This window comes from Lynx canadensis, chromosome D2, assembly GCF_007474595.2.
Source record: "Lynx canadensis isolate LIC74 chromosome D2, mLynCan4.pri.v2, whole genome shotgun sequence".
NCBI classification, from domain to species: domain Eukaryota; kingdom Metazoa; phylum Chordata; class Mammalia; order Carnivora; family Felidae; genus Lynx; species Lynx canadensis.
This window is the reverse complement of record NC_044313.2, coordinates 41,204,132-41,221,227: the sequence shown is the minus strand read 5'-3', so window position 1 is coordinate 41,221,227 and position 17,096 is coordinate 41,204,132. Positions and strand designations below refer to the sequence as shown.

At 49.6% G+C, this 17,096-nt stretch overlaps 1 protein-coding gene across 5 annotated transcripts in view; it reads right to left on the bottom strand.

Annotated features, from left to right (window-relative positions):
* ARHGAP22 (Rho GTPase activating protein 22) overlaps nucleotides 1-17,096 on the bottom strand; it is a 175,238-nt gene that overhangs the window by 24,582 nt on the left and 133,560 nt on the right. For 3 of the 5 annotated variants that reach the window (XM_030335617.1, XM_030335612.1, XM_030335613.1), the window contains one exon: nucleotides 4,276-4,452. The exons of 1 other annotated variant lie outside the window; for it this stretch is intronic. In XM_030335617.1, coding sequence (XP_030191477.1) covers nucleotides 4,276-4,452 — 177 coding nt within the window. The remainder of the gene's footprint in view (nucleotides 1-4,275; nucleotides 4,453-17,096) is intronic. One more of the 5 variants, XM_030335614.1, reaches the window with a different exon arrangement.

The following is a 17,096-nucleotide window of genomic DNA, read 5'->3' as shown; positions in this document are numbered from 1 at the left end:
TATACCTTTCTTCCATTCCAGCAGGGAAATACTTACACTGGCTTTACCTTAAAATATATCAAGAATTCAATTACTTCTCATCACCAGTACCACCCAGGCCAAGCTGCCATCGTCTCTCAGTTGCATTAGTGGATAATGAGCTCCTAGCTGGTCTCCCTGTTTCTGGCCTTGCCTTCTGGGATCTATTCTCAACAGGTGGCCAGAGGGATCCCATTGGAACCCTGTCAGGCTCTGCCATTCTCTGTTCAAAACCCAGCAAGGGCACCACGTCACTCAGGGAAAGCCAGAGTCATCACCGTGACAACAAGGCCCTACTGACTTAAACCCCATTACCTCTCTGACCCACTTCCTGCTCTCTCCCTCTTCGCAGACTCTGCTCCAGGCAGACTGGCTTCTTCGCTGCTCTTCCGACATGGACCCCACTACCCCTGCCTCCAAACCTCTCTGCCCAGGTATATGTGTACGTCACCCTTCAGCTCCTTTACTCAAATGTCAGGAAACTCCAACCTCCAAAGCCCTTACTTGCCCTTCCCCCCTCACCTTTCTCCACGGAGCCCTGCAATCGGCTTGTTACCTGTTCTCTCCTAGAATGTGCATTTCATGAGGGTAGAGACCTTGTCTGTCCTGTTCACTGCTGTATCCCTGGCTCCTAGAATACTTTCGCAAGTGAATGAATGACTGGCTGAATGAATGAATGAACGAATGCCCAGATAAGAGGGACTGCCACCTCTGGGCAGACCATCGCCAGTAATGCAGTAATGGGCTCCGCTGACCCCGTGGGTCTGCTGCCTCCAGTCTTCTCCATGGGGATGGCCGGGGCTGCCTCTGACTGCAGCAGGCACACTGCCCATTCCTGTCTGTCAGAGGCGGCCTGCTCTCTGCCAGAACAAACATGCTTGAAAGGGCTCACGGACTCCGTTATTAACAGTGAAAGAAGGACTGATCCTCTAAGCCTCCTTTCCAGGGGAACCCAGGCTAATAACAGCTTTGCCAGGAACCTACTGCAGAGGCTGACTGAGCCCACCTGTGAGTGCCCATGGCTTGCCCAGACATGTCTGCCGTCGCTAACCCCTGCGATTGCTGCGTTTCCTCTATGCTTCTGGTAGAAAGGAGATAAGTGCCTTTGATGATGGTTCCTGTTTGAAATCTTACAAGTTCTGCAGCACGCAGTCTGAGAAATTTGGTAAATGCTGGGGGACCTGAGGGAGGGACAGATCTGGGTTCTATGTTGGGCTCTGCAAAGGGTCCCAGTTCTGAGCAAGCACAGAGAAGGAGGAAGGGAGGGAGGGAGGGAGAGAGGGCAGGGGAGAGAGAGAGAGAGGTGGATGTGTGGCCAGAAGCTGGCACCACGAATAGAGTAGATGGGTGTGCAAGCGCCCTGCATGGTCTGAGTCAAAGCATGGCCTCTGGGGTTAGAACATCCACCTTTGTTTCTCAGCTTTGCTCCCTGAGTAGCTGGGTTGTCTTGGCCAAATTACATAGACACTTCAGCCTTGAGCTTCTCTGTTTTTTGTTTTTTTAATATAGTGAAGTATCCGTACATCCAGAAACGTACTTAAAGCATATACCTGCAGATTAACACATTACTGTAAAATGAACACCTGTGTAAGCGAGACTTCTATCCAGACTTTTATGGCATTTGTTTCTTTGCCTTTCTTTATTTCTGCTGCCCAATTACCCACCTACAAATAGTACAGTTTTCTTTCTGCCCTGTTTTTCAACTTTATACAAATGGAATTATACCTATAACATGTTACCAAGCCTCCCTAGTCCCATGGTAGGTGTTTAGGATTCATGCACGTTGTTAGGTGGAGTTGTGGGTAATTCTTTTCCACTGCTGTAGAGTTTTCCTGCTGCAAGAACGAATCATACTTATTGAGCCCCTGGATCGTTCCTAAACCCCTGGTTAGGGTCAGGCCATCATGGGTAAGGCTGCTGTGAACGTGTGATGTGTCCAAGTCCCCAGCATATCTGCACACATATTTCTATCTGGGACATGCCTAGCGGTGGCACTGCGGGGCCTCGGGGTGCATAGCAACTTTTGCAGATCCCGGCAATACCCACAAGTGCCCGTAGCTCTGTCCTTGTCACCTCCGAGAACCGCCCGCCTTTTTCATTCAGTCTTTCTGGTGGGTGACTATAAGTGGCATGTCGTGGTTTAACATGCACCTGCCTGATGACTAACGAGGCTGAACGCTGCAGCCTGTGTTCACTGGTCACAAGGATTTCTTTCTTGGTAAAGTGCCTGTTCGAGTCTCTTGCCGGAGTTTCTACTGGCTTGTCTGTCGTTGCCTTCTGGGTTTGTAGGGGTTTGAGGAGCAAGTCATTTGATGGCTGTATGTGGTGCAAACACCTTCTCCCACCCTAGATGCTTGTCTTTTCATTTTCTTAATCTACCTTTGAACGAACAGATGCTCTTCCTTGTGTAGAGCATAATTTATCAATCTTTTCCTAAAAGATTAATGATTTTTATAACTCCTGCAAAAAGAAGCTTTCTCTACCCAAGATCACAATGATGTTCTCCTTTCCCTGGTGTTCGGAGGTGCCGTTTGTCGTAAGTCAAAGTCCAGCTGGATGAGAGTCTGATTCTGGGCTCTATTTTGTTCCATGGGTTCAATTCCAACCACTTTGCATCCAAGGAGGTCTGTGAAGGCCGCAGAAATCCCTGAGTGTCCCTGGGTCTTGGGTCAAAGTTGCCACGAGCCTCAGGAGGCAGGGAGGCCATGACTAACAGTGTGAGGGCATTTATGAAGCACAGGAAAAAAACTGACTTTCCAAGTGATATCAACTCTTCTATGTGAGGATCAGTGGTTCTAGGAGAGATGGCCAGGCAGGCCACAGCCGGGAATAGCAGAGGACAGCTGGAGAGGTGAGTGGGGAAGGGAGGGGCTCAGCCTACAGAGCACACTGGGTCTGTAGACGGGCTCCAAGCCCTGAAAGGTGAGCTTCCGCCCCTGCCCAGAATGTGTAGCACTCAGACACTGTGCGGGGGAGACAGGATGTCCATGGCTCTCATGGTCACATGGTCTCCACATTCAGCAGGGAGTTGGTGGCCGCAGCCCAGCCAGTATGGTGACCCCTTCTAAAAGCTCTTTTCATGATGATTGCAGAGGGGCACCGACCACACAGCCGGGGGCCACCCTTCCTTTCTCTTGCATCCTGTGTCTGTCCGCAGACCCTGGCAGCCCTACCTTCAGAACACAGCTGCAGCTGAGCCCTCTTCACTCTCTTCTCCACCCCCACGCCAGCCTGTGTCCCCGTCACCCCCGTCTGATGGCTGTCTCAGCCTGCCGTGTCCACTTCTGTCTCTCTCTGCTCCACCCCTCACATGGCGGCCAAAGGGCCCTTTACAAATCTGGGTCAGGTCGTGTCTGTCTCATGCTCAGAGCCCTCCTTGGTGCCCCATCGATTGAGAACAAAATCTTGAGATCCCCACCATGTCCCCAAGGCCTCAGTGACCTCTCCTGCCTCATGTCCTCTACTCTCCTGTCCTCACTCCCTCAGACCCGCTGGCCTTCCTGAGATTCTCTGTGTCCAAATCTTTCACTCCCACCTCAGGGCCTTTGCACTTGCTTGCCCCTCTGCCTGAATGCTCTTTGCCCAGCACTCCCCTGGCTCCCCTGGCCACTTCATTGAGCTGGCTAGGCTACAACATCTAACAGCATCCCCTCTATCATCCTACTTAAATTTACTTTATTGTGTTTCTCTCTACTTAAAATCATGTGACACCTTGACTTGCCTATTATCCGTCTCCCACTGGACAATGGACGGGAGAGGAGGGCGGAGGAATCCTCTATTTTGTTTTATCACTGAACTTCCGAGTGTCCGGAATACGACCAGGTACGTTTCAAGCATCCGATAAGTGTTTTCAATAAAGCTGCGTAAATGGCAACCACTGCTCTCAGCTCAGAAACAAGGCGCTGGTTGTGTGGGCAGCGCAGGGGCCCTGTGTGGCTGTAGGAAGGCACAGCAGAGGGAAGGACGCGGGACCCAGTGCAGACCACCTCAAAAACACCTGCTGTGCAGCAGGGCTCTGGACGCAGGGAGGCAGTATGCACACGCCACAGGATTCTAGCTGGAGGAGGGCATGTTTTGAAAGGTGGCCCCAATTCCCCTGCTGCTGCCTGTCCAGTAAAGTGGAGGTGTGACTGTCAGGGGCCGGCAGCAGAAGAGGACAGCATGGCTTGCCTGCCGTAAGCAGCTAGGGACACAGCCCGTGGGTCCCGAGTGAGAGAGGTCTTGCGGGCTCAGTGCAGGGCGGAGGGGCATGATTACCTGAAGGCAAGGGTTCTAGAGGGTGAGCATGCGATCTACGGGCAGTACCTCCGCCAAGTGGGGCCCAGATGACCCGGCGGATGGCCTGCACCCAGTCCTCCATGTCACGTTGGGAGCTGGCCATGAGCAGGAGCGCCTCGGGGTTGGCCGGCACCTTCTCCCGCTCCCCGGTACCACCTGCAAGACAGGGAGACACAGGCTTACTGCAAGGACCCCCGTGCGGACACCGGGGCTCACACTCCCAGAGCACTGTCCACCCCAACGCCAGTTAGCCTGTTCTTCCCTGCCCTGTGAGAAGGCCGCCTCTCCCAAACCTGTCGGCAACGGCCAAGCTTCTGGTTCCGTTTCGGCAGCCCCCTCCCACCCGCCGCCACTCCTTTCACACCCCACACGTGTATCTTTGGGGCCCTTGTAGGTTTCCACCTAGTTACATTTCCGCATCAAAACAGAAATCATTAGAAGCATGCCCAGGCACTATTAGGGAAAGAGCATTCACATTGGAGGCCAGCTGGGAGAAGTTCAGAACTCAGAGTAGCCTATGTATTTTGTTCTGCATCAGCTTTACGCCTGTTCCGCGCAAAGTGCAACATCACTATGCTTTTAACGTCCGCTCTGACATTACAGGCCTCCTTCCCCAGCCTGGAAAGGAGGCCTGATTCTCCACAAGCAGTAACATTACGGAGGCCTGCTGTCAAACCGGGATGGAGCAAAACGCTCTAGAATTCCCCACCCGTCCCCACTCGCAGCTAGACATTGCATCTCAACGCAGAAGGATGGGAAAGTTCAGACAGATGTCATTAAGTTTTCCCTAATGTAGCTCCAGCGGTTCTCACGTTTTCATGTATAAATGAACTCATCTTTAGGGTGTACACAAAAACCATTTATACTGAACTTCATCTAAAGGCTTTTCAAGAATGATCTTGTCTTCGTTCATCCCCAACATCCTGCAATATGTAACTCACCCAAGTACTAGCCTCTGGTCCCAGAGCCACCGACCCTGAGCAGGACTGTCTGCAGGTGGGGTGTGAGTCCCAGGGTCCTGGGTTCTTGAGGGGGTGGGGTGGCAATTAGGGAGAACCGTGAGACCCAGGACACCCCCTTGCTAGAGCCTGCAGCCCTGGGATGGAGACAGGAGCAAGTGCTTCCTGAGTGCGTGGTACCTGCCCGGGACTCTTCTAGAAGCTGCAGACACTTAAGTGGACAAAACCGTCCTCCTGGGATTCTTTAATCTTCACAAAGACTGTGTGGTGGGAGGTGCCGTTACTTTCCGCAGTTTCCTCAGTCAAGGAAACTGAGGCACAGAGTGATTAAGGAACTTGCTTGAACTCACAAGGCTACTATGTGGTAGAGGCTGGGATTCAAAGTCCCCTGCTCTGGGCTCTGACCCACCCCATGCTCTTGTCACCCCTCAAAGAGAAGGCAGCCTGGTGGGATCAGTCTGACAGTGGTCCCAGCAAGGCCGCCAAGGGCCAGGAAATGGAGCAGAGTACTCTGAGAGCTGGAGCACAGGGTGGGGTGTGTCCTCACTGAGGGGGCACCTGAGCAGGGCCAGTAGTCTGGACAGGCCTGTGAGGCCCAAAGCTCAGGAGGGTGATGAGCAAGGAGACAAGCGTGTCGGGGCCCCAGGATGGCTTCTGGAGCCCTCACCACACACACAAGCCCTGATCCTTGGGAGCCCGTGCAGCCGCTGGGAAGCAGGGCGGTGGAGGTGGAGGGGAAGGGAGTCAGGGGGCAGAGGCGGCAGAGCCCGAAGCCAGACAAGTGTGTGTGCACCTGCGGGAAGCAAAGTCTGCACCCGTGGCTCGGTGGCTGCCATGGTCATTCGTGGGGTGTGAGCACTGCCACAGAGGCGGGGAGAGTCGGAGCGGGGGGAAGCCTGATGCCTCCAGGAAGCTTTGCTACATAAGCTTCTCTGAACCAGTGTCTCAAGATGGCTCAGAAGAAGATTTAGGACTCCAAGAATTTGTTATAGTTACTTGCTTATCCTAAATACTTTTTTTTTAAATTTTTATTTATTTTTATTTATTTAATATAATTTGTTGTCAAATTGGTTTCCATACAACACCAGTGCTCATCCCAACAGGTGCCCTCCTCACTGCCCATCACCCACTTTCCCCTCTCCCCCACTCCCCATCAACCCTCAGTTTGTTCTCAGTATTTAAGAGTCTCTTATGGTTTGCCTCCTTCCCTCTCTGTAAGTCCCCCCTCTTCCTCTCCCCCATGGTCTTCTGTTAAGTTTCTCAGGATCCACAGAAGAGTGAAAACATATGGTATCTGTCTTTCTCTGAAGGACTTATTTCACTTAGCATACCATTCTCCAGTTCCATCCACGTTGCTACAAAAGGCCATATTTCATTCTTTTTCATTGCCAAGTAGTATTCCATTATATATATAAACCACATCTTCTTTATCCATTCGTCAGTTGATGAACATTTAGGCTCTTTCCATAACTTGGCTATTGTTGAAAGCGCTGCTATAAACATTGGGGTACAAGTGCCCCTATGCATCAGCACTCCTGTATCCCTTGGGTAAATTCCCAGCAGTGCTATTGCTAGGTCATAGGGTAGATCTATTTTTAATTTTTTGAGGAAACTCCACACTGTTTTCCAGAGCGGCTGCACCAGTTTGCATTCCCACCAACAGGGCAAGAGGATTCCTGTTTCTCCACATCCTCTCCAGCATCTGTAGTCTCCTCATTTATTAATTTTAGCCACTCTGGCATGAGGTGGTATCTCAGTGTGGTTTTGATTTGTATTTCCCTGATGAGGAGCGACGTTGAGCATCTTTTCATGTCTGTTGGCCATCTGGATGCCTTCTTTAGAAAAGGGTCTATTCATGTTTTCTGCCCATTTCTTCACTGGATTATTTGTTTTTCAGGTGTGGAGTCTGGTGAGTTCTTTATAGATTTTGGATACTAGCCCTTTGTCTGATATGTCATTTGCAAATATCTTTTCCCAATCTGTCGGATGCCTTTCAGTTTTGTTGATTGTTTGCTTTGCAGTGCAGAAGCTTTTTACCTTGATGAGGTCCCAATAGTTCATTTTTGCTTTTAATTCCCTTGCTTTTGGAGATGTGTCAAGTAAGAAACTGCTGCGGCTGAGGTCAGAGAGGTTTTTTCCTGCTTTCTCCTCTAGGGTTTTGATGGTTTCCTGTCTCACATTCAGGTCCTTCATCCATTTTGAGTTTATTTTTGTGAACGGTGTAAGAAAGTGGTCTAGTTTCATTCTTCTGCATGTTGCTGTCCAGTTCTCCCAGCACCATTTGCTAAAGAGACTGTCTTTTTTTCCAGTGGATATTCTTTCTTGCTTTGTCAAAGATGAGTTGGCCATACATTTGTGCGTTTTTTCCTTATTGAGTTTTGAGAGTTCTTTACATATTCTGGATACAAGTCTTGTATCAGATATATGCTCTGCAAGTATTTCTCCCTGTCTGTGCCTTTTCTTTTCATTCTCTCAAGAGTGTATTTAGAAAAGAAGTTTTTAATTTTAGTGAAGCCCAATTTACCAATGTTTTTCTTTTACTGAGTGTGCTTCTCTAAGAAATCTTTGCTTAACCCAAGGTCATAAAAGTTTTCCCCTAGAAGTTGTGTGGTTTTAGGACTTACATTTAGGTCTATGAGTTAATTTCTGAATTTGGTGCAAGGTATGGATTGAACTTCATTCTTTTTAAGTAGGCCTCACACCTAGTGCGGAGCCCAACACAGGGCTTGAACTCACAACCTTGAGATCAAGACCTGAGCCGAAATCAAGAGTCGGCCGCTTAACTGACAGACAGAGCCACCCAGGTGTCCCATATCTGGTATATTTTGTATCTCATGCATTATAGGTTTGAGCTCTAGAAGTTTGATTTGGGGTCTTTTCAAAAATATCTTTCATGTCTCTACTTAACTTTCTGAACCTACTGGAATACAGGTATAAAAACTGTTTTACCGTCTCCGTCTGCTAATTCTAATACTGTCATTTCTAGACTGGTGTCAGTGGATTGATTTTTCTCCTCATTGTGGGTCCTGTTTTCTTGATTCTTTGCATGCCTGATATTTTTTATTCGGTGCCAGACATTGTGATTCCTAAATCGTTGGGTGCTGAACATTTCTGTATTCCTCTAAAAACACTTGAGTCCCTTTTGGAATGAAGTTAGGTTACTTGGAACGAGTTTGATCCTCATAGATTTTGCTTCTAAGGTTTCTTAGGTGGGTCCAGAACACTCAGGATGAGCCAATTCTTCCCCACTGCTAAGGGAAAACCATTCCGTGTTTCCTATGCAATGCCCCATGAGTCATGAGGTTTTCCAGGATGGTAGATGTAACAGGAACTATTCCCTGCCCTGTGTTAGAGGGGATGCTGTTTCCTGGAATCCTCCCTGATGGTCCCCTCCTCGGGTTCAGGTCATGTCCTCACTGTACATGGTGATGCGTTCTCAAGGAGATTTCTTTCTGAGCAGCTCTTTCCTCCTGGGTATCCCATCTAAAAACTCTAGATGCTTTGGTCTCTCCATCCCTAAGCTCTGTCTCCTTAATTAATGCATGGAGTACAAGGGGTTCCACCTGGGGTTCCCCTTTCTGCGGCACAGCCTGGAACTTTCTCCAGCTGGGGCACGTGTAGACCTTACCTCATTTGTTTCCCGTCTTTTGGGGGTCACAGTCCTTCACTGCCACTGTTCAGTATCTTCAAAACTGTTTCAGGTTACTTGTCCTTTTTTTGTGGAGGGAGTTGTTTTAGGTGAGAAAGCAAACTGGTCCCTGTTGTTCCACTGTATCCAGAAACGAAGTCCCGCTACCACTTTTAATGACCTGCTATGTGTAAAACACTGTTCAAGAAGCTTAACACACACGGCCACACCTAGTCCTCATAAATACCGTAGGAAGGAGTGTTACTGACCCCATTTTACAGATGAATAAATGGATGCTCTGAGAAGTTAAACATTTAGCTCACAAACAAACAAGTGGAGAGGCCAGGATTCAAACCAAGGTTGGTTCGACGATACACGCATTCTCTATTTATAATATAAAACCTCCTCTCTGGCAGCCGAGGGGAGTGCAAGGAAGGTAAAACAGGCCATTAAAGCAAACTCTGGCATTTTCTACGGCATTCAATCGTTTATGCTTACTTTTTCCTCTGCTACTTAGGAAAAGAGTCGTATTAGCTTTAGTTAAAAAAAAAAAAAAAAAAAAAAGTCCTAACAGCCAATTATTTCAGGAAGAAACGCATCATGAAGGCTGAGGGTCTCTTGTTACTGTTTTTGGTTTTCCCCTTTCCTTTTTTTAAACCAGACTGTGTGGCCATTGTGTTTCCATCCCATCCTGACATGTCACAGGCCTCTGAGGCCTTCTAGAATGGTGCTTAGAGCCCAACCTGGGGTCAACCCTCAGCTCCACCAGGGGGAGCACCGTGACTTAACTTTGCCAAGCGTCAGAGTCCCACACCTGTAGGGTGAAGAAAATGAAGGTAGCTACCCTTTCGGGAGAAGGACATTGAGATACTCCCCTGGCTTAGCACCTGGCACCTAACAAGCTCTTTAAATGTTCACTTAAAAAAAAAAATGTTCATTATTTATTTTTGGGAGAGAGAGCATGAGCAGGGGAGGGGCAGAGAGAGAGTGGGGGATACAGGATCCAAAGAGGGCTCTGCCCTGACAGCACAGAGCCTTTTGGGGGGCTTGAACTCACAAACCGCAAGATCATGACCGGAGCCAAAGTCGGAAGCTGAACCGACTGAGCCACCCAGGCGCCCCTAAAGGTTCACTTTTATTATCACATTCAATTAATACAATAGAAAGCAGAATTTTCCCACCTCAGCACTACTGATGTTTGGGGCCAGATAATTCTTCCTGGGGGTGGTGACGAGCTGTCTTGTGCACAGCAGGATGTTTAGGTGCCCTGGCCTCCACCCACTAGATGCCTGTAGCAGCCTGTCCCTGTCTCCCAGGCTGACCACCAAGAAAGTCTCCATATATTGCCAAATGTCCCTTGGGGGGCAAAACTGCCCCCAGTTAAGAATTAGATATATAACAACCAGATACATACTTCCTATGAGTCTAAATGTCTTTTACAATTCTACGATCATGTGATGTCCCATGGGCACAGCATGGCTTCTCTGAAAATCATCAGGACCTCATCTATCACACCAGCCTCCTCTTGTGTTCCCATCTCAGTGCTGGGCATTCAGGTACCCCAGGCAGAAACTTGGGGTCACCTGGCCTTTCCCCCTGCCTTGTCCCCACACTGACCCAGTTTCCTCTGGTGGGCTCATCTAGTCTCAAGACTCTATGTGATGACCATGCCATCCCTATGCTGACGACTTCCAAGTTCACTGTCCCCTGCCCTCCAGACCCACTCTCCACTGCCTGCCCCACAGCTCCACCGGGACGTCTCCAGGCAGCACGCACTTAGCAGGTATGAAATCCACCTCTGGATCTGCCCCACCCTCCCCTTCTCCGATGAGGGCGACTCCCTCTTCTAGCTACTCAAGTGGCAACCAAATGCATCTTCAGGTCTGCTCTCTCTCATGTCACATCCATTCCTATCAGTAAGTTCCACTGATTCCTCCTTCAAAAGATCTTCAAGCTCTGACCACCTTTCACTGTTCCACCTGGTCCCAGCCACCATCCTCTGTCATCCAGATTACTGGCGTGCCCCCTAGGCCCTCCCTTGCCCCTACAATCTGTTCTCAATATGGCGGCCACAGTGGCCCAGTAAGACCTAAACCAGCTCACACACCTCTGCTCAAAGCAAAAACCGCCCCTCTCAGCAGAGTCCTTACAATGATCTTCCAGGCCGCTCACCCCCTATCCCCCATCCCGCCCCAGGCCCCCAGCCCTCCGGCTACTCCTGATTTCATGGTTGCTCTCCTCTTTGTTCTAGGCCATTCCTCCAACCACCAGGCACATCCTTGCCTGAAGGTATTTGCTCCTGCCTTTGCTGTTGCCCGAGAAGCTGTTCTCCCAGACACTCCCTCACCTCCTTGAGGTCTTTCCTCAAATGTGGCCTTCTTGGGGAATCTTTCCCAACAACTCTACGTAAACGTCATCATCCACTACAACCCATGCCCCTTCCTGTCCTTACTTTTTCCACAGCACTTATCACAATGCAGCACACACACAGTTTACATGTTTACACGATAGGCTTATTTATACTGTTTCTTTTTGGCCCACCCCACCTCGTCTATCTGGTAAGCAACTCCAGCACACAAGCAGTGCCTGGCACGGGGAGGGCACGCACAGAATCTGGGATGAATGGATGGCTAACTGCAGCCGCAGCAGAACCAAGGGGCACGCACAAGGCACTCGCTTTGAGGCAGGCGTGATGTTAACGAACGGGTGAGCATCACAAGTTTGAACACTCACAAAGGAAGTGGTGTCATTATCCCCATCGGACAGGAAAGGAAACTGAGGCCCAGAGATGGTGAGAAACACATCCAAGCTGTAAAACCAGTGAACTAGGACCCTAGGCAGACTAGTTCCTAACCCTGTCCCCACTCTGCTCAAGGGACCGGCCAAGGTGACCCAGCCAGGACCCCAACCCAGCTTTTCTTATTCCCACTTGGGCTTTCTTCCCCTCTGAGCTCCTGAATTTAAGAATTTCCTTTTGTGCTGGAGTCTCCTTTTCCGCCCATGCAAGGGGGGCTTTGGGGGAAAGGTGGTAACCCCAAAATGCAGCATATTCTGGCACAGGATCCAGAACAGGAACCCACTATCTCTCAATGTTTCTGTACAAAAACTTTTATAACAAAAAGAAAAAAGAGTAAATGTTATTTATGAAAGCATTTTGTAAACCACGGTAGCCCATGGGACTCATTCTAGGACATTCAGGTGGAAAAGCTGTCATTCTGATGTAATTAATCAAATACTATCTGTATTAGGCCGGGAGTTATGGAAAAATTGTTTAAAAAAATAAAAGAAGTCACTATTTAAAGGTAATAGTAACTGCGATACAGGACTTGTCACAGGACCCACTGTCATTCTACTGGCAGCCCAGGGGAGCGGGGAGCCCCAGGGGAGCCCCAACTGATGGATTCCCAGGGTTGGAGGCCAAGTGTAGGAATATAGCTGGAAATACTGTCTGAGACAGTGTGGTCCAGTGGAAACATAATGAAAGCCACATGTACATTTTTAAACGTTTTGGCAGCTACATTGAAAAAGGTGCAAAGAAACAGGTGAAATTATTTTGCATAATATATTTCACTTATCCCAGTACCTCCAAAAGAGTACCATTCATTTCAACCTGTAATTGATAACTTTAATGCATTTTTTATACCAAGCCTTCAAAACCCAGTGTATATTTTGTACAAAGAGCACATCCAGACCAGCCACGTTTCAAGTGCTCGGTAGCCAGATGTGCTGGTGGCTACAGGACAGCTTTGAGGCAGCCTAGACTGGGGCTGGAAGGAGGGGAGAAGAGCCACCCTCAGACTTGCTGAGACTGTTGTGGGGGACAGCTCTGAGCTATGCCTTCCAGCCAGCTGGGCTTTTCTGCAGTCTCCAAGGGCTGCCTCCCTGCCCATCCCAGCCAGACCACACCAGGCTGACTCCGAACTCGGGTCCAGGCTGACTCCGAACTCGGGTCCAAGCTGCCCTCAGGATCCTGTCCTCGTCTCCGCTCATTTTTCTTGACCTCTTGACCCACTTGGAGTCATCAAAGGCCGCTTGCCCTTCAAGGGTTAATCACCCCTGTCCTACTGGCCCCACAACCTGCTCTTGACCCTGGTTGCCCACTTACCCCAGGGCTGACGCCTGCTCCTCTTCAGATACCTGGCTGGCCAGAAGGGCATGGTGTGGCCAGAGGAGTGACCGTTAGACACAGCCAAGCCAGGGACTGAGGCTAGGCGGCTCCGCGTGCAGGAGCTGAGGCTGCCTGTGCGCTCTGCTCAGAAGGCACTGGGCCAGGACCTTTTTGTCTCCTTTGGGGAAGTTCCGCACTTCTCAGGGCCCCAAAGCTAGGACTGTCCCCGGTGGGGGCGGGGGCGGGGCGAGGAGGCAAGAGCTAGATCCCCCAGGGGGCCCTCCCGCTGGGTGCAGGGTCCAGTCTGCTGGTTTCTACCAGCGGAAATCCCTTCAGCGCTCCCTCCCCTGCATTCCTGCCAGGCGCACAGCACGGGCTCTGGCCCACCACTGGGGCTGTCCTGTCCCCCAGCTTGCTAGGTGCTGAGAGCACAGGGCTGGACGTCCAGCCCCATCCACTCTGTGCCTCAGGGTCCTTTCCAAGCGGAGCCTGGGAAAGCCCACCTCAGTAGGTTGGTGGGGGCTCAATGAATCCATGGGAGAAGCCTGAGTAATATTAAGTCACCACTGGCCACATAATCTTTCAGGTTCCATTTCTTCATCAGCAAAATGAAGCCAATAATGGGATCTGCCTGGCGAGGTTCTGGTGGGGACTGAATGAGACGAGGAAACCATAAGTCACCAGTATCCCTGCAACAGCTGGGGAAGCCAGAGCCCGGGGCACTTCCAAGGGCCTAGGGCCACCCAGCTGGGATCTGGCACAGCCAGGACTTGAACTTAGCTGTTTGGGACTCTTTCCATGACATCAGCTTCCATCCTTATGGTGTCTCCACCACCCTTGATACAAAAAGAGCTGGAGACAGGGACACCTGGGTGGCTCGGTCAGTTTAGCGTCAGACTCTTTTTTTTCTTTTTAAATGTCTATTTATTTTTGAGAGGAACACAGAGTACGAGTGGGGGAAGGGCAGGGAGAGGGAGACACAGAACCCGAAGCGGGCTCCTGGCCGAGCCCGTCAGCACAGGGCCCCCTTGGGACCCTCCATCTCCCTCTCTCTGCCCCCTCCCACCCCCAAAAATAAATAATTAAAAAAAGAGAGCTGGAGACAGCCCTCTTGCCCAACCTGGCCGTCCCTCCTGCACTATTCATTCCTTCCAGGGACAGTGTCAGAACCTCGACCACAGGGAAACTCTGAAGTGATTTCCTAAAGGGCTGGGGCAGGCAGTGGGCACTAAACTCTGGTGAAAGCCTATGCTGGTGTTGATGCCACCTGTTTATTTGCCCATCTTCCCCATTTGTCCATCTGTCCGTCCATCCATCCAACCATCCATCCCTTCAACAAAGAAAAACAGCCAATTAAAAACAAAGCACATCTGCTTAAAACTCTTCAGGGGGCCTACGGTTCTTGGGACATAATCCAGCTCTGCTGTGACCTTGGGGTCCCAGGCCCCATGACCCCATGTCCACCTACTTGCCCACCCTTACTGCTATCAGCCATTTGGGCCCCCTTTCTCTTTCCTCAGACTCACTCTCTTCCAACTACAACCTAGTGCTCAGTGCTGGGTGTTCTCCCAGCTCCCTGCATGGCCAGCTCCCTCGCACCTTCAGACCTCAGCTCAGACTTCAATTTAGAGAAACCCTCCCTGTGTGAGAACCTCTGTCAAGTAACTGTCCCTCCTGCCCAATCACTGTCATGCTCTTTTCTCTCCAGGGCTTGTCACATGGGGAAATTAGCCTATTTACGTGTTTACTGTGTCTCTGCTAAAGGATGTAAGTTTCAGGAAAGCGGGGCTTGCCTCCCTTGGTCTGGCTGGTATCTCCCAGGACTGGTTCAGTGTCTCGAAAAGGGTGGCAGTGGTCACCGTGGGGACACCTGGAAAGCTCTGTGGAAGTGACAGGCAATCTCTCTTAGTACAACATCCAAGTTTGATTGGTTGTTTACAGTGTTCTGGGCACAGTTTCTACAAACTGCCTATTTTAACTCAATGTTTCAGCTTCACAATGACCCTAAAAGGTGGTACAATGATCACACCCACTTTGCAGATGAGAAAACAGTGGCTGAGTCATTTGTCGGAGGTCACATGACTGAGTGCAGCTTCCCAAATGGCCCTGGTCAGCAAGGGGAAACTGCATGTTAACTGGTCCCCTAAAGTGTTGGCCACTCACACCCCACTCTTGCAGGCTGAGGGTCTGAACCCAAGCAATCTGGCTGCCTTTTGTCCTCCCGGTCCCATCCCTGTGGTGAGCAGCCTCTAAGGCCCCAGTGAATGAACCCTGCTTCCCGGCATCACACCCTCTTCAATGTGGGCTGAACCTAGTAACTTGTTTTCAATAAATAGAAAGGGCAAAAGGTGATAGAGGTCACCTCTGGGATTAGCTTCCAAAGACACTGAGGCTTGTGTCTTGTGTGCCCTCTATGGCAGCAGACCTCAGCCAGGGATGACAGCTCACCTCTGCATTTCTAGAAAGCCATTTTATTATCCTACCTGGGAGAGACAAAAGAGACCAGGGAGGGTAGAGGGACCGAGTAAACAGGGTACTGAAAGCTGGGGAGGGGGGCGTCTAAACACTCACCCTCCCCACGGTGCTCTGCTCTATCACCTGGGCAGCACTGCCCAGGGAGCCCCAGCTCTGTCACCATCTGTCGCTGGGGAAACGATGCCGGCCCAGGGGGCCAGGAGTGGTGGAAGGTAGCACAACAGGGGGTGTCCCGGGGAGTGGCGCAAAGACTTGGGTCCCCATGGTTTCTTTAGGGCTCTCTTAAATCTGTTTCTCCAAGGAGAAACTTTAGAAGGCACTTGACAATATTTAACATCCATTTTGATGGGAATCTTCCATGAAATAAAAATAGATAGATCCTTCTTCGACATAGATATACCAAAGCCAACACTGCGTTTATGGAGAGACACTAGCAGCGTTCCCATCAAGGCCAGGGACAATCCCAGCAGGCCCCCCATCAGCACTGGTATTTAACGTTCTCCTGGAAGTCTTCTGCAGTGCAATTAGATCAGAAAAAGAACATAAAACAGTAAAAGCTGGAGGGAAGGGTACAGTGTTATTATCGCTCTTGTTGTTTATATAGAGAGAAAACCAAAGCCAGTGGGCTGAAAAATGATGGGAGGCAATAAGAGAATGCAGTAAGGTGTCCAGACGCAAAATTAATAGACAGAGATCCCAAGCTATTTATAAATGAGAAGAAACAGAAATACCATTGCATAAGTAGGAAAACCCACATAACAGAATACCAGTTCACCCTAATTTAGTCTATACATTTAACACAAGAAAATACTAATAGCATTTTTTTAAATACAAGTTGATTCTAAAGTTCGTAACAAAAACAGCAAATGCATTTCAAAAAAATAGAGAGAGACCAATTTATTAAACTGTAGTCAAGTATCCCGCTGTACAAGAAGTAAAACGAGGGAGGTAACACAGGACGTGAGCAGAGACAGACTCCAGAACATATCGGACTTTGGAAACGACAAGTTATTTCAAATGGGCCAGTAGAAGACGTTACGTAAGAAATGGAAGAGAGACCAATGGATAGCCACCTGGAGAGATATTATCCAATGGATCCTTGTATCACACCTATCGCAAAATAAAAATTCACCACGGATCGAAGATTTCAAGATGACACATGAAGCCAGAGAAGCACCAGGATCAACGGTGGGAGGAATTTCCGTACGACCTCGAAACTGCGGAAGCCCTTTCTGAATAGGACACAAACACCAGAGACCACAAAAAAAATTTCACTCCATATAAGTTAAAAATATTTGCATGGCAAAGAAAAGAAAGTAAAAAGACAGTGACAACAGGAGGGGAGTGGGATATACAGTCTTCACTTGGGATGCTCTGCGGGTATTAAAAAGAATGAGGATGTGCTTCATGCCCAGATTTGGAATGTTCTCTGCTAGATACAGGGAGGTGAAAAATGCAATGATACGTGACCATGTTTGCCTAGGACGGGCGGAGAGAAGAGTGGAAGAGATACTTATTTGTTTGAATGTGTGCAAAATATCTCTGGAAGGAGCCAGAAGATACTGGGAGCAGTGGCTTTTCTGGGGAGAGAAGTGGGTAGCACAGAGAGACTGGCTTTCCACCCTTTGAA